The 16,020-nt window shown below is 48.4% G+C and overlaps 8 protein-coding genes across 8 annotated transcripts; 3 read left to right on the top strand and 5 right to left on the bottom strand.

The window, feature by feature from the left end:
* Positions 1-452: 452 nt before the first annotated feature.
* Positions 453-3,610, top strand: N7455_011701 (Zn(II)2Cys6 transcription factor). Its single transcript, XM_040960354.2, has 8 exons — positions 453-530; positions 587-631; positions 681-1,190; positions 1,258-1,599; positions 1,657-1,938; positions 2,002-2,555; positions 2,623-3,074; positions 3,138-3,610. The coding sequence occupies exons 1-8, from the start codon at positions 476-478 to the stop codon at positions 3,460-3,462; spliced, it is 2,565 nt and encodes an 854-aa protein (XP_040809165.2). The 5' UTR covers positions 453-475; the 3' UTR covers positions 3,463-3,610.
* Positions 3,611-4,558: 948 nt separating this feature from the next.
* N7455_011700 (CDC26 family anaphase-promoting complex subunit) lies at positions 4,559-4,789 on the bottom strand (the record flags this gene model as incomplete). Its single annotated transcript, XM_065606735.1, has 1 exon — positions 4,559-4,789. The coding sequence occupies one exon, from the start codon at positions 4,787-4,789 to the stop codon at positions 4,559-4,561; it is 231 nt and encodes a 76-aa protein (XP_065459901.1).
* Positions 4,790-4,985: 196 nt separating this feature from the next.
* N7455_011699 (uncharacterized protein) lies at positions 4,986-6,126 on the top strand (the record flags this gene model as incomplete). Its single annotated transcript, XM_040960389.1, has 2 exons — positions 4,986-5,112; positions 5,213-6,126. The coding sequence occupies 2 exons, from the start codon at positions 4,986-4,988 to the stop codon at positions 6,124-6,126; spliced, it is 1,041 nt and encodes a 346-aa protein (XP_040809197.1).
* A 207-nt stretch (positions 6,127-6,333) lies between these two features.
* N7455_011698 (ribosome-recycling factor) lies at positions 6,334-7,312 on the bottom strand (the record flags this gene model as incomplete). The annotated part of the gene is made up of 2 exons (XM_040960353.2): positions 6,334-6,681; positions 6,806-7,312. The coding sequence occupies 2 exons, from the start codon at positions 7,310-7,312 to the stop codon at positions 6,334-6,336; spliced, it is 855 nt and encodes a 284-aa protein (XP_040809200.2).
* A 358-nt stretch (positions 7,313-7,670) lies between these two features.
* On the bottom strand, positions 7,671-9,924 carry hscA (putative Hsp70 chaperone (HscA); the record flags this gene model as incomplete). The annotated part of the gene is made up of 7 exons (XM_040960416.2): positions 7,671-7,939; positions 7,998-8,478; positions 8,551-9,258; positions 9,317-9,482; positions 9,580-9,706; positions 9,764-9,814; positions 9,879-9,924. The coding sequence occupies 7 exons, from the start codon at positions 9,922-9,924 to the stop codon at positions 7,671-7,673; spliced, it is 1,848 nt and encodes a 615-aa protein (XP_040809155.1).
* A 670-nt stretch (positions 9,925-10,594) lies between these two features.
* On the bottom strand, positions 10,595-10,881 carry N7455_011696 (uncharacterized protein; the record flags this gene model as incomplete). Its single annotated transcript, XM_065606734.1, has 2 exons — positions 10,595-10,725; positions 10,785-10,881. 2 exons carry the CDS (start codon positions 10,879-10,881, stop codon positions 10,595-10,597), a joined length of 228 nt encoding a protein of 75 aa, XP_065459900.1.
* Positions 10,882-11,050: 169 nt separating this feature from the next.
* N7455_011695 (alanine--tRNA ligase) lies at positions 11,051-14,435 on the top strand (the record flags this gene model as incomplete). Its single annotated transcript, XM_040960420.2, has 6 exons — positions 11,051-11,264; positions 11,353-11,498; positions 11,561-11,587; positions 11,660-11,695; positions 11,755-14,163; positions 14,262-14,435. The coding sequence occupies 6 exons, from the start codon at positions 11,051-11,053 to the stop codon at positions 14,433-14,435; spliced, it is 3,006 nt and encodes a 1,001-aa protein (XP_040809195.2).
* Positions 14,436-14,658: 223 nt separating this feature from the next.
* cyp3 (putative peptidyl-prolyl cis-trans isomerase) lies at positions 14,659-15,393 on the bottom strand (the record flags this gene model as incomplete). The annotated part of the gene is made up of 4 exons (XM_040960385.2): positions 14,659-14,850; positions 14,920-15,057; positions 15,107-15,252; positions 15,342-15,393. The coding sequence occupies 4 exons, from the start codon at positions 15,391-15,393 to the stop codon at positions 14,659-14,661; spliced, it is 528 nt and encodes a 175-aa protein (XP_040809138.2).
* Positions 15,394-16,020: the final 627 nt, after the last annotated feature.

Genomic DNA, 16,020 nt, shown 5'->3' with positions numbered 1-16,020 from the left:
AAAACACCTGCACGTTTGGGGACCTTTGCGACTTCTGCCGATCAAATTTCCAGAGCCTCGGCAAGTTGGTCGTTGCCTTTGGACAACCTGGGGTCATTGAAAACGTCTCCAATCCTTGATGCGACCATAACCGTTGTCGGTTCCCGATTAATCTGCTTGGCCCTCGAGACTACTGCGGCATCCCACGATCCCGCATTTGCTCTTCATTCATCCTTATCGTCGCTCGGCGCAGTTGAATCACTCGCGACAAATCCCCTTCTCGCGGAGCGAGGTTTGACCTCTGCCTTCTCTTCTACACACCGACAAACGTCCTTCAATTTCCCGAGGCAGGTCCTTGTGGATAGAACTTCCAGAACAGTCTTTTTTTCTTCTTCTTTCTTTCCTTTTTTTGATACCCTGATAGTCGCTGAGTTACCTCTACCGTCACACTTTACGCCGTTTTCCAAACCCGACACTTTTTATCGACCCAGCAAGCATGCAAGGTTATTCATTCGCGCCCCCATCGGGCCCCCCAAGAGAAGGCCAGAAAAGTATGTCCCTCATCATCTATTCCTTACATGTTGGACTAACCATTCATCGGTGTTAGACTATGTATTTGTTGATGAGCATAACCGCCATAAGAGGCTGAAAGGTATGAAAAGCGTCCATCACAAGCCAACAAATACTGACAAGTCGTTTAGTGATGCGAGCCTGTAATGGTTGCCGGAAAAGGAAAATCAAGTGTGACGCAGCCACGACAAATACGTGGCCTTGTTCTGCGTGCACTCGTCTAAAGCTGGTTTGTGTCCCTCCGACCATTGGACAAGATGGAGACTTTCTCCCTGATGGCCAGGGCGAGTCTACTCTAGAGACTGGAGGACCCTCCAATGCAGCTGAGGGCTCTCATACATTTTCAGCGGCCCCGGTCTTCAAGGACAACAGTCAATCAACCATGAACACTATCCCCCACTATGATCAAATGAGCATGTATTCCCAATTCGTCCCTCAGGCTCAACCCAGCATCTACAACGATCTTCAGTCACCACCAATGGCAATGTCACATCAAACTTTTCAACAGCCTCAAATGTTTCCCGGGCCGCAAACTCCGTCGATGGGATCAGATCGGAATGTGTATGTTGATAACGATCAGTCAACTGCAGAAAACCTCAGTGATGTACTAGGGGAGTTAAAGATTGACGAGAGTGGGATTGGTATGGGACATTGTTTTTCTACGGATTTTCCCGCGACTAATGGCTAACACCCCACCTTCTTCGATAGCCCCGTACATTAGAAGGCAACGCACCGATCGAATTGAGCCCGATGCCCCTGTCCAGGACGAGGTTGAAGAGCAATTTCCACCTCTCAGAACCGGTTCGGGTGTGACCATTCGAATTCCCCCTGAGCTCATGCCTGCCGAAGATGACGTTATGACTTATTTCAAGATCTACTTTGATGAGATACACCCCTATGTTCCTGTCGTATCTCGTGCCCATCTGTACTATCAATGGCAGCATGATCGCCATTCCATCTCTCCTCTTCTCCTCGAGGCCCTCTTTGCCTGTGCGGGCCGTTTATCTGATGAGCCCGCAGAAGGCGCCCAGTGGCTTGCCTTGGCCAATAGTGAGTCCATGCTGCAAATTCGTCCACCCCATCTTCAAAAAAGCTGACATCTCTTAGGGCACGAGACTAGCTTTATGGATGTGCCACGTTTGAGTACTATCCAAGCATTACTTCTGCTACTAAAAGCAAGGGAATCTTTGCCAAAGAAAGGGTACTATTATCGGTCCTGGCAAACTGTCAAGACTATTGTCTCAATGGCGAAAGATTTGGACATCCACGAACATTACAGCAATCATGCCGAAGGCAAGCCGTGTGGACTCAGTCCAATTGAATGCTTGGTACACACCAGAGTGTGGCAGGCTCTCTTGGTGGTTGAGGTGATGATCGGTGGGCCCCAAGGTAAGTCTATTCTGTCCCATCATCTGTAAAAAAAAAAAAAAAAGTAGCTTCTGATCAAAGTAGGCCGCTCGGATTACGGGGTCGATCCTGAAACAGTGGACATGCGTCCGACACTAGATATCAGAGGTCTCGATCATTACGAGCTCGACCGCTCAAGACAATACGCCCATTTTGTTCGCAACGCACATCACATCCGCATCATTACAGATATCTATCACAAAGTTAAGAAGCAAAAGGACTGGGGTGCAGATGCCCGATTTGTACAAAACAACCCGCTTTTCGCAGACTGGCTTCGCAATCTTCCTCCAGATTTACAGGTCAATTATCCTGCCGATGGTTCTCCGCCGTGGCTTCCATCTCATTTTGTGGGCAATATGCATTCTCATTGCCACCTCGCCATTATTATGTTACATCGCCCTCAGCTTTTCGCTTCTCAATCTTTTGCAGCCGGTGGTGAATGGAAGATCCATATGTCACTGTGTTACTCCTCGGCAAAAAGCCTTTGTCGACTACAAGAAGCCATCTTGCAAAGGTTCGGGCTATCTGGCCTACTTTACATGCAAAGAGGCATCAATTTTGCCATTTATTGTATCCTGACTTGTACGATGCTGCACCTGGTAAGCACTCAACAATATATGGGATTTTCTTTTTTCCCCCATAGCAAAACCATTCTAATCCGAGCAGGTTGCAATTACCTCCCCCGACCCTGAGTTCAATTCAGATGCCCGTGAATTTTTCACCCGTCATATGAGAATTCTCGAGACGTGCTCCACCGCCTGGCCCATGGCCGAGATTCAAGCTCAGATCGATTCATTAAGACTGGCTTTCTCCGCCGACATGCATCGTCCTTTCGAGTTGAAGCCTAGTTTCCCATACGGGAGTCCCTCAGAACCCTACCATCCTAGTCCACCTATGGATGCGCACTACCATCCGCACTTGAATCAACTCCAATCCAGAGTGCGTTACAATCCGCTTCCAGTAACCCCTCCGATTTCGACTGGTGCTGAAGACTCGAAGTCCGACGCATCTTCTCAGATACAATCCCTCGGAATGGTTGCCCATCAGCCTCCAACAACTCACCCTCTAGATGCCCCTTCGGTCGATGAAACCCATTGGGACCCGACCCGAATCATCACGTACGTACTGGATTTCTCGACAACTCGACTATCGCTTGGTCTCTTACTAATCTCTCGCTCTAGTCAATGGGACATGGCTTTCTCTGTCAATCCCTCTACCGTCAGCGCAAACTCCCCGCCAATGCCTATAAACAATTCAGTACCGGGTGTACAAAATGTTATGAACTCCCAATACCCCGTCCAGTACGAGACACCCAACAAAGTGCCCTCTGTCGCGTCTACCCAGTCTCTCTCGCCTCCCCAGTTCCAGGCCCCCCCAGTTGTGTTTTCAGCACGAGACTGGCAGCAAAGTGTTGCTAGTGTGTATGATCCACAAGGTCTGAAACGGCGATGGAATTACCCAGTTGATGTTAGCCCCGACAATATATCCAAACGCCAACGAGGATGAGACGCACAAGTACACAAATCATCTACCATCTTCCAGGGTTGTCTCTGTCCCATTCAGTCGCCCGATTCTTCTTTTTTTTGGCCTGCTAGCTTTTATCCAACTATCCCAGGCAACCATTGCCATTGTCACCCTATATTACCTATTTTCTTTTTCTTTTTGGTAAAATCTTTATCTGTTCTTCTTTTTGCATTACAAGCGCCAGTGGACATATGCATGGCTCAACGAGAAAAAGTTTGAGGGCAGAGATGTCCAAACATCGTGACATCTCTGACCGGCCGGGATGATGATTGATGCATGAATCCCGTTGTACATCACCAGCTTGCTTTGATTGGTCTCCTGGGAACTAAATTTAGAAAAGAATTGACAGTTGTGGAAAAGACACTATTTAGATCGCTGGACATGCCAGTAGAGCAGTGGCAAGGTAGCACTTGTCTTATGTGGAAGGGATGTTCAGTTCATCCTCGGTGTATGTGTTGCATTCCGTGTCCATTTTTTTAAGCTACAGTATCTGATCAAAGCAAACAAGTCTTCGAATATGCCAAAAGAGAGAGGGGCCACTTAAAGCATCAGGTTTGGTCAAGATGTCCCATAGGTGTGATCTGGATGAACAAAGTAGTATGCGTTGTTTTCTGTTTCGTCGAGAAGATATTTCAATGCGCCATTTCGCTTTTCCAGTATTAATCAACGTCCTAGTCAATGGATCACCATAGGCGAAATGGTGAGATATGCTGGGATATCAGTAGATATTGGCAGAGGGGAAACCCATATCATATAAATGTCATGACCATCTGACGCTTGAAAAGCACCACGCTCTATTATTATTCGATCACTCGCGGTAATACGAGGAGGATGGTGTGTGATGATGCATTGATGTATGGGGCTGGTGTTGTGTTTTCATCGCCAAAGATCCTACACTATTTGTTTCTTGTTAATGACGAATGATATGACCCAAAGAAAAAAAAAAGTCAAGGGCCAATAAACACATGTAAGCATATCACGATTGGGTCATGTACCTCATATCCAAGTGTTGTGGTATGGAATAAGTCGTTCCAACATGCAACGGTGATCTAGGGGCTCGAGATCACGGGATAGACAGTCAACCACGCCGACTAATGCCTATCCTTTCTTCCCGGGTCCGAACAATCCTAGCCTTGTCACCTGGGAGTGGTTTCAGCTCATCGCTGGGGTCAAGGTTCGCATTGGAGGACCCTTTTGCGTGCTGTTCTGGGTGTTTGTTTTCTTCAGACAGTTTGCGAAGTCTGGCTTCTTCAAAGGCAGCAATGTCCTCAGAGGTTATAGCAATAGCCGTGGGCTTTCGACGAAGCATTTTGGCAATTAGAAGGTATTGCAATGAATCAAAAGGAAGACTTAACGATGGCTGTGTTTACTTGGGAGAGGAGCCCAGAGGAAGGCGGTGCATCACGTGACTGCAATTCTTCATTCAATCTTTCCGCGTCAAACAGCATCGAGTCTCTTTACCAAAAACGTTCTAGTGACACGACCTGGTTGATTCAGAACACAATATGTTTCGGCCACAGCTGAGGCAGATCTCGCTGCACTGTGAGCGGGCAAAATTCGGTCTTTCTACACCTGCTCGCCAGTTCTCCTGTACTCGTACAGTGGCCGCCGAAGATCAAACCCAGCCATCCGGTAGGTACATCCAAGAGGACATTGAGCAAGATAAATACGGTTGTGCAATTGTGCCGTGAAATTTGGTTTGGGAATTTGAATTCTAACACTCGCCCATTAGACAACCGTAAACCCAATACCCGCCCTTCATCGGCTACACCTTCCAACCGGCCTCGCAATCCTAATGGCCCTCCAGCTCGCACCAACCAGTCCCAAGCTCGTCCTCCTCGAGTGATTGATGCTAGATCTTTTGCGGCGGCGCGAGCTAGCGGTGGAGAGCAACCTAAGATTATCCGCAGCCCGAGATCACGCAACGTTCGAGGCGGCAACCAACCCCCAAATCGCAAACCCAAACCCTCCGCCAAAGCTGCCAAAGCCGCCAAGGGTAACCGAAATGGCAAACGCAGGAACGCAAAATCTTCCGAGAATGACGAGGGCGAAGATGCCGAAGCGGCGGCTATCGACGAAGTTCTGCAGGAGCAAATCATCAAATCCCGGCCAACCCCTATTCGCTATGAGCCCCAGGAGGTTAGCTACTCTACTTTGAAAAAGACCTGGCCTTCGATTCCCACAGACGTGAACTCACGTTCGGCTGCCATCTACGAAAAGCTTTCCGGCCTGGGCGGCCGCGTTGCCGATGGCTATATCCCGCCCCATGAGCTTGGAAGACGCCTATGGAAGGGCCAGAGCGTTCTGTTCAACAACGATAATGAGAAGGCTGAGGCTTTGGAAGAGACCAAGCGACTGGCTCAGCTTCGTGCCGATCGAATTTCACAGCGCAAGGGTGACCTTGTGGAGCCTCGAAATGTCGAGTTTAGTCCCTTCGACGCAAAAACCACCAAGTCTCTCATGGCAACGTTCGTCCAGGGTAACTACCCCACGTGTGAAGTTGGGAAAGATGGGCATGCTGTATTGGGAGAGGTGTTGAAGAACCTCCGGAATAACGGGACCTACCAGACAACCGGGAAGACCTCACAGTTCATGGCCAAGATTGAATCTCTTGTCTCTGCTGGCCGCAAGACCAAGAGCGCCTAAGGATATCCGAACTAGTGCCAAGAAGTGATTTGTATTATATTTTGTTTCGTTGATCGGGTTCGTTTTCTCCATGTTCTCCCCATATCTTCCCCAATTATGCCTATGTCTGTACCTAGATTTACAAAGTCGTATTTTACAAAACGCCCACTGCCATAGGCTATACTCTTTTTTCCCCCGTTATTTCCCTTTGCTTGCGAATTGGGCTTCTTATGCCTGTTCCAATGTCTTCTTGGCCGCTTCAAATGCATCCTTCACCTCCTTTTGGCCCTGCTCTGTAACCTTCTCCATCTGATCGTGAGCCTTGCGCACGTCATCTGGTCGAGCGAGTTTCTTCTTCTGCATATCCTGGAGACGTTTATGCATGGCACCCCTAGAGTCACGTACGACACCGGCAGCCTTTTCGAATGCTTGCTTGGCAGCTTGGACGTTCTTGTCCCGGGATTCTTTTGTAGGCGGTGGGATAGGAATATTAAGCTGAAGAGCGTTGTGAGGATCGGGCTGAGGGGTCAAGGAGAGGTTTGAGGAGACGATAGCTGAAGTCAGAGGTTTCAAGTGCTGCTCAAAATGTATTAGAGTTGGTTCATTGGGACAGCAATAGCAGGCTCACGCCGCTACAAGAAAGAAGCTCAAAAAACAAAAACAAAAACAAAACCAGAGTGGTCGAGCATCATGAACTTACATCCTCTTCGGCCGCCAAAAGAGTAACCATCCGTCCTCCCTTGGGCACAACCTGCGCCAGATCTCCCAATTTGGCCGAATCTTTGCTGTCTTTGCTCAGCTGGACTCTCAAACTTTCTAGGACTGTAGTGTTGAACCGTCCTCCTGCGCGAAGTTTGGACAGATCATCTTTTAGCCGAGCAATAGCTGTGGAAATGCCATTGTGTAATTGGGAAAGATCGAAGGGATCTTCGGAAGGAGCACTAGAGCTTTCCTCAGGCTCAGAGGCAGAACCAGAAGCTTTCTTGGCCTTGTCCTTTTTCTTGTATAGGGCAGGCGAATTGGCAAACTCACGCCGATTGAGAGGAGTGGCGCGCTGGGTTCGGGGTAGGAGACATAATGGTCGAAAGACCTGAGTCCCTTGAGGACGTGCAACAAGACGAGGGTAAAACGAGCGAATTGACTGGGTTATAATGTGTTGCATGGTGGAAGCGATTGTTGTTAAAAGTTGAAGAGCGGAGGTGCACATTTCAGAGGTATCTCTCTCACGTTACCCGGTCTTCCGCCTCACGGCCAAAAAAAAAAGTCACTATATATCAACGATGTAGAACTACCAAATACAAATATTCCAAGTATTACAACGAGAGGAGGATCATCACAATGTCATTAAATTGCAGATGGCGAACTTCGTCTACAAAAAACAAAACAAATCATACTTTTCAAGAAAAGAAAACTGCGCCCAAGTTGCCCGGCTTCATAAACAAAGCGTGACAGAGACCAACTCTGCCCAAGGTCTACATGGTGCAGATTCCCTGAGAAGCAGAGTCCCGGGAAAGAGGAAAATTCGTTGGCCATAAGTCTATGTTCATGTCTTCCCATGTATGCATTTACCGTGTGGCCATAGCCTTGGTAATCAGACGCTTGAGAGCAAGCTCCTTCTTCTTGAGGTCCTCGGGGGTGGAGTCCTCAACCTCGAGCTGGGCCATGGCGTCGCTGAGAGCAGACTCAATACGCTCCTTGTTGCCGCGCTTGAGCTTCATGGACATACCAGGGTCGGAGACAATCTCCTCGACACGGGAGATGTAAGACTCGAGCTGCTGGCGAGACTCGAAACGCTTGGTGAAAGCCTCATCGCTGGTCTTGAACTTGGCAGCATCTAAAAATTGTCGGGTCAGCGTGTGGTCATAAGATTACAGTCTGCAGGAGAAACATACCGTCAACCATCTGGTCGATCTCGGAGCTGGAAAGCTTGCCAACAGCGTTGGAGATAGTGATGTTGGCAGTGCGGCCAGAGGTCTTCTCAGTGGCGGTAACCTTCAGGATACCGTTGACATCAACCTCGAAGACACACTCGAGAGCGGCCTCACCGGCGCGCATGGGAGGAAGGGGAGCAAGAGTGAACTCGCCCAGGGAGGTGTTGTCAGCACAGTTGGTACGCTCACCCTGGTAGACGGGGAACTGGACAGTGCTCTGGTTGTCGACAACGGTGGTGAAGGTGCGCTTCTTGATAGTGGGGACAGTCTGGCCACGGTTGACAACGGGGGCGAAGATGTTGCCCTCCATGGCAACACCAAGGGAAAGAGGAACAACGTCAAGAAGGAGCAGATCGGCGGTCTCAGCAGAGGTGGCCTTGCCGGAGAGGATACCGGCCTGAACGGCAGCACCGTACGCAACAGCCTCATCGGGGTTGATGCTCTATAGAAAAAGAAGAACCAAGGTAAGTAACTGGGGGTTGACGTTAGATCAAATGGTGCGGTCTTGTCTTACCTTCTCGAGCTTCTTGCCATCGAAGAAGTCGCTCAGGAGCTTCTGGATACGAGGAATACGGGTGGAGCCACCAACAAGGACGATCTCGTCAACCTTGTTCTTAGGCATGCCAGAGTCCTTGAGGACCTGCTGGACGGGGTCGAGGGTGCCAGAGAAAGCCTTGGCGTTAAGGTCTTCGAAACGGGCACGGGTGATGGAGGAGTTGAGGTCCTCACCGTCGAAGAGAGAGTCAATCTCGACGGTGGTCTGGGTAGCGTTGGACAGGGTACGCTTAGCACGCTCGCAAGCAGTGCGGAGACGACGGAGAGCACGAGCATCACCGGAGAGATCCTTGCCAGTCTTGCGCTGGAACTCCTTCTTGAAGTGCTCAAGGAGGTTAGTGTCGAAATCCTGACCACCAAGGTGAGTGTCACCAGCGGTGGCCTTGACAGTGAAGACACCACCCTGGATGTTCAGCAGGGACACATCGAAGGTACCACCACCGAGATCGTAGATGAGGACGTTACGCTCCTTCTCAGACTTGCCGGCGCCGAGACCGTAGGCGATAGCGGCAGCAGTAGGCTCGTTGATAATACGGAGAACGTTCAGACCAGCGATGGCACCGGCATCCTTGGTGGCCTGACGCTGGTTGTCGTTGAAGTAGGCGGGCACGGTGATGACAGCCTTCTCAACCTTCTTGCCGAGCTTGATCTCAGCGACCTCTTTCATCTGCCCCAACTAGTCAGCGAACAAATCCCACTAAGGTGAAATATATATTTTCCCATACCTTCATGAGGACCATGGAGGAGATCTCCTGGGGAGAGAAGACCTTGGTCTCGTTGAGGTACTCAACCTGGACGACGGGGTTGCCACCCTGGTCGATGACCTTGAAGGGCCAGGACTCAACATCCTTCTTGACGATGGGGTCCTCGAAGCGGCGACCGATCAGACGCCTGTTCCATTTGAGTTAGAACGAATTTGGAATTGTGGAGAATGCGCACATCTCGAATTGATAGACTGCGCAAGAATTTTTTTTTTCCAATAACTCACTTGATATCGAAGACAGTGTTGGCAGGGTTCATGGCGGCCTGGTTCTTGGCGGCATCACCAATCAGACGCTCCTTGTCGGTGAAAGAGACGAAGGAGGGGGTAGTGTAACTACCCTGGTCGTTGGCAACTGATCAAATGGTCAGTATTTCTGAGAAAAATCGAATTTTGAGGGAGGAAAGCGTACTGATCTCGACATTGGTACCCTCGTAGTTGGCAACACAAGAGTAGGTAGTACCTAAAGAAAGAGAAAAAAGGCAATTAGCAGCTGTGCGATCGAATTTAGTAGAGCAAAAACGCACCAAGATCGATGCCGACGGCACCGTCGTAAACCTCAGAATCGGCCATTATGAAATTGTAGATGTGATTTTGAGGGAGGGATGGGAAGAGGGATGGTGGGGGAGAGAGGAAATTTTTTTTTATCAAGCCGAGTGCATATTTTAGTCGGAGCCACAAAAAAAAACCAGAAAATTTTTCGGGAGCGGTGAGTCACGTGATACCGGTTATTCTTAGTAATAATACCGAGTATATTACATACTTCATACATCATGTACTGTAACTTAACTATTGTACATTAGTTAACTATAACTAACTAGTTAGTTATGTATGCTACGTAGATGTTTGCATGCCTAAAAGATACAAAAATTATACAATTCGCTATCCTAATTACCCATATCGCTCATATTGTACTCTGTACTTCCCGAGGTACATCACTTTCAACTATCAATATCCATTGGATCATCGTATAAATCTTCCGAAACCTTGTTCTCTCTAGCGCGTGCTCGAGATTCAAGAATTGCTCTTCGAACATTATCTTTTTCCTTGGGAACCGTGAGGGAAGATGGTTCCGTATAAAGAACGAGTTCTTTACCTGAGGGTTTCGGGTCGGATAGAACGGATTGAGGGACTGAAAGCACTTTCTGCACGAATGGTGAAAACACCAAACCAGGAGAGTCGGCTTCCATTAATTCTTGATCCAGGTTGTGAATATAAGTCGTATGCTTAGTATCATCCAAGATCATTGCATCATTCGGGGAGAGAGCTCTTGGTTATGCTGATTATATTGGTCATGTTGGTTATGCTGGATATGTTGGATGTGCTCGAGATGCCCCTTGAGTTTGGTCCGAGCGGAGATTGGCACGCTATTATCTACAAATATGTTAACTTGACAACTTCCACAACCTTCAATTTCAATTTCAATTGCCTACCTATTCGTAGGTGTCCAAATCTCTTCGTTAACGGTTGCGCGCCATCGGGGTCAGCTTCGGCCGGGCGCTTCTTCCCGTGACCTTCCTCACCCGCCATCCACTTTGCCGCTCTCTGTCTCTCTCTCTCTGTCTCTCTGTCTGTCTCTCTTGGGTATTGCGCAAGTGATATTAAAAAAAAAACAACAGCAGGAGGAATAAGAAGAAGAGATCAAAGGTGGTTGAACTTTCTAAGTGCACAGATCGGGGGGGGTCAAGTTCGTTGCTCGATGCGGGTTTCTGGGGTGGTGACGAACGGGGAACGGGCCTTGACTCATCTCTTTCGCAGAAATCAACCCAGAACATTCTCTTCTTGCTTTGTTCACTCTCTGTCAACCAACCCTCCCACATTCGACAGGATGACTTCTCTCGGTTCAGAGTGGACTGCTCAGCGAGTCCGAGATACCTTTTTAGATTATTTTAAACAAAATGGCCATACATTCGGTGGGTTGAACCCCATTCTCTTTTTTTTACCCTACCCCTCCACCCCCGCCAACGACATGAACTGACCTGAGGTTATTCTTGTATACAGTCCCTTCTTCCCCCGTCGCTCCTCTGTCGGATCCGACCCTTCTTTTCACCAATGCGGGAATGAACCAGTTCAAGTCCATCTTCCTGGGCACCGTTGACGCCTCGTCGGAATTTGGAAAGATGAAGCGCGCAACGAACTCGCAAAAGGTATTGGATATTTCCCACAAACAAAAATTCGATTTGGAACTGTTGCTGATACAATTGGATAGTGTCTCCGTGCCGGTGGCAAACATAACGTGGGTGTGCCGTGATAAACCTTAAAAGAGGGATCTTGGAGGGGCTTTGGTCCACTGACTGACCTGAGACAGGATCTGGATGATGTTGGCAAGGATAGCTATCACCATGTCAGTATTGAAACCCCATTTCTATTATTCAACAGAAGAAATGCTGACAGAATCTCTAGACCTTCTTTGAGATGCTCGGCAACTGGAGTTTTGGCGACTACTTCAAGAAAGAAGCTATCACTTATTCGTGGACCCTGTTGACAGAAGTCTATGGGCTAGACCCGGATCGCCTCTACGTTACTTACTTTGAGGGTAATGAAGCCGGTGGATTGGAACCGGATCTGGAAGCTAAAGAGCTATGGAAATCGGTGGGCGTTCCTGAATCCCACATTCTTCCTGGAGATATGAAAGACAACTTCTGGGAAATGGGTGACCAAGGCCCATGTGGACCTTGCAGTGAAGTGCACTATGATCGGATCGGTGGGCGCAACGCTGCTCACCTCGTCAATGAAGACGACCCAAATGTGTTGGAAATCTGGAACAACGTCTTCATCCAATATAACCGCGAGCCGGATAGCTCTTTGAGATCCCTGCCCAACAAACATGTCGATACGGGAATGGGCTTCGAAAGACTGGTGTCAATTCTCCAGGACAAACCTTCCAACTACGATACCGACGTCTTCACTCCGATCTTCCAGGCTATCCAGAATACCACTGGGGCCCGGGAATACCGCGGTCACTTTGGCGCCGAGGATGCCGATGGAATTGACACGGCCTACCGTGTTGTTGCAGACCACGTGCGGACTTTGATGTTCGCTATCTCGGATGGTGTCATTCCCAACAACGAGGGCCGTGGCTATGTGATTCGCCGTGTCCTACGCCGCGGAGCTCGCTATGCCCGGAAATATTTCCAGGTCGATATCGGGAATTTCTTCGCTAAGCTAGTGCCGACTGTTGTGGATCAATTGGGTGAAATGTTCCCTGAACTCAAGCGCAAGCAGCAAGACGTGATCGAAATCTTGGACGAGGAAGAGTTGTCATTTGCCAAGACCTTGGATAGAGGTGAACGGCAATTTGAGCAATACGCCCAGCAGGCCAAAGTTAAGGGCACCGATATGCTCCATGGCGCCGATGTTTGGAGACTGTACGACACCTTTGGCTTCCCTGTTGACCTGACTCGGATTATGGCGGAGGAACGTGGCCTCCGCATTGATGATGTTGAGTTTGAAGAGGCTCGCTTGAAGGCGAAGGAAGCCAGCAAGGGTCAAAAGAAGGCCGCGGAGAACACGGTTAAGCTTGATGTTCATGATCTAGGCAAGCTGGAGAAAATGAACGACGTACAAAAGACGGATGATTCGCCTAAATATGGCCGAGGTAACATCACTTCTCACGTCAAGGCTATCTACCATGGGAAAACTTTCCACAATAACACCGACGATGTTCCCGAGGGGGCACAGCTTGGCGTCATTCTCGACTGTACGAACTTCTATGCCGAACAGGGTGGTCAGGAAAACGATACAGGCAAAATCATCATTGACGGACAAGCGGAGCTTGAAGTTGGCGATGTGCAATCTTATGCCGGATACGTTCTACACACTGGCTTCATGAAATACGGATCATTTGCTGTCGGAGATTCTGTCATTTGCGAGTATGACGAGCTCCGACGCTGGCCCATCCGGAATAACCATACCGGAACCCATATCCTGAATTTCGCCCTGAAGGAGATCCTGGGCGATGGTGTTGATCAGAAGGGTTCCCTGGTGGCCGCCGAGAAGCTCCGATTTGACTTCTCCCACAAGAGCGCAATCTCTGACGCCGAGCTCGAGAAGATCGAAGCCAAGGCGACCGAGTATATCCGACAGAACTGTGCTGTTTACTCCCAAGAAGTTCCGCTCGCTACTGCCCAGCAAATTTCCGGCGTTAGGGCCATATTCGGTGAGACTTACCCTGATCCTGTTCGTGTCGTCTCTGTCGGTGTGGAATTGGAGGAAATCCTGCAGAATGTCAAGGATCCCCGTTGGCAGGAAGTCAGCATTGAGTTCTGTGGTGGAACTCATGTGCAGAAGACAGGCGACATCAAGGATTTGATCATTCTGGAGGAGAATGGCATTGCCAAGGGAATTCGCCGAATTATTGCCGTCACTGGAGAGGATGCACATGAGGTGCAGAGAGTTGCCGAGGAATTCGGACAACGCCTTGATCGGCTGAATGCGTTGCCTTTGGGCTCCAAAAAGGAGCAGGAGGCTAAGCAAGTCCAGGTGGATCTCAACCAGCTTGCAATCTCCGCCGTCCAAAAGGCCAAGTTCCGCGAACGTTTTGCCAAGATCAATAAGCAGGTCCTCGATGGCCAAAAGGCCCAACAAAAACTGGAATCGAAGAAAGCAGTCGACGCTATCACCTCCTATTTCGAAGCTCCGGAAAATCAAGACAAGTCGTGGCTTGTGGTCCAGCTTCCGATTTCTGCCAATGCCAAGGCTGTCAGTGAATCTCTCAACCATGTCAAATCAAAGATGCAGGGCAAGAGTGTGTATCTCTTGGCGGCCGACTCTGAACAAGGTCGGGTTTCACACGGATGTTACATCTCTCAGGTGAGTAACAGGATACATCAATCTTGCCTTTCTTGGCTTTAGGGGGGGGGAGCAACTAAAACATTACTTATGGATTATTATACTGATTTTGGACACAGGGACTGAGTGACCAAGGTGCTTCGGCAAGCGACTGGGCAGCCGTCGTCTCTGGCGCCGTGGGAGGAAAAGCAGGAGGAAAGGGGCCTACGTCCATTGGTAACGGTACCAATGCTGACAAGGTCGAGGAGGCTATTTCACTGGCTGCGGATTATCTGAATAAGTTCAAGCTCTAGATTTGAGGACAGGATTCTGTGAAGTCCCTTTTTTTTTTTTTGGTTCGGAGATATCATGTCTGTGCCGATCACTATGAAATATCCCAAAGAGCCCTGGTTACTAAAGCCATAAGAAATTGATATATTTCCATGATTCAACCTCTTTTCTTGCAATCATAGGAGCTATGGATTTGTACGCTGTTTCCCGGATATCCCAGATATCATCTCATTTGCGTAATTAGTATTACATCTCTCCACATTGCACAATAGTTACATCTTGGTTGGGCTTGTCTTTAGTAGTACGGGTGTGTTCCAGCATCTTAACAATGTCTATCCCATCAATCACCTGGCCAAAGACCACATGCTTGTTGTTCAAGAATGGTGTGGCCGTGGTTGTTATAAAGAATTGGCAACCATTGGTATTTGGGCCCGAATTCTGTTGTTGTTAGTGAGAAGTCCTGAGTAAAGTCCTAGGCATTCCCCTTAGTGAGGTGTTCAGACTTACAGCCATACTTAATAAACCAGCACGGTCATGTGTGAGAGTGAAATTTTCATCGGCAAATTTCGAGGTGCCGTAGATGGTACATGACCCCGTCCCATCGCCATTGATGAAATCTCCACCCTGGATCATGAAATCTTTGATCTGAAGCAAGCATTAGTTCTGTATCGATATCCAGAGGTAGACCACATACCACTCGATGAAATTTGCTTCCCTTGTAGCCCTGGGGCTGTCCCTTGGAGTTCTTGGTCTCACCGGTGCAGAACTGGCGGAAATTCTCTGCAGTTCGTGGAGTGACATTGGCGAACAACTCCATCTTCACTCGCCCTAGGGACTCGCCTGTATATGATTATATTACTTAGCAGAAGTTCATGTGGGGATGACTACTCAGATGCCTGGACCAAAGCATGCCAATAAAGCCCACTTACCTCCAAGGGCAATATCAAAGAAAACCACTGGATTAGCTTCAGCCATAGTCATAGTGGAACTGGATGTGTGCAGATGTGATGAAGAGGGAAGTTTGCATTTGGATAGATCTCTGATGTTCCCTTAGGTGAACCAGGGGTTTTCGGGGGAGGTACGGAGCGGTGTAACGGCCATATGAGACTTTTTATTTAGTTCGCCTTTTGTTGGGATATTATACATGTCTGTGTCTATATTCTAGTTTCTAGCTATCTATATATGTATTACATTGCAGGACCGTCTTCTTCTTTCACTTTAGATACGAAGTAATCTTTTTTTTTATTTTTTTTACAAGGGAGAATTACATACGGAGTACGGAGTACTACAACCTCTCTTGCCTACATAATACCATATATACTCTGTAGGTAGTATTCAGACCGAATCTATAATAATTGACATTTCATATATCAGACTTCGCTCGAGGCTATTGTTTCCAAATTGTGGGGTTTACACTAAATATTATATATGATGCTACTCTGTAACTATGTACTAGTTATGTACTATGTACATGTACATGGATGTGACTAGCTAACTAAACCCATGCAATAATATGCAATACACAACCATTTGAAAAGAAATAGAATAAAAAAACTAGGGGGTTTGGCCTCATCCCCTGAATGTATTCAGAAGTACCTTACACATCTC

Source organism: Penicillium solitum (assembly GCF_028829755.1).
Source record: "Penicillium solitum strain IBT 25940 chromosome Unknown utg000009l_segment0_segment0, whole genome shotgun sequence".
In the NCBI taxonomy this organism is placed as follows: Eukaryota; Fungi; Ascomycota; class Eurotiomycetes; order Eurotiales; family Aspergillaceae; genus Penicillium; species Penicillium solitum.
The sequence above is the reverse complement of the archived record's forward strand: the minus strand, read 5'-3'. Positions and strand labels throughout refer to the sequence as shown.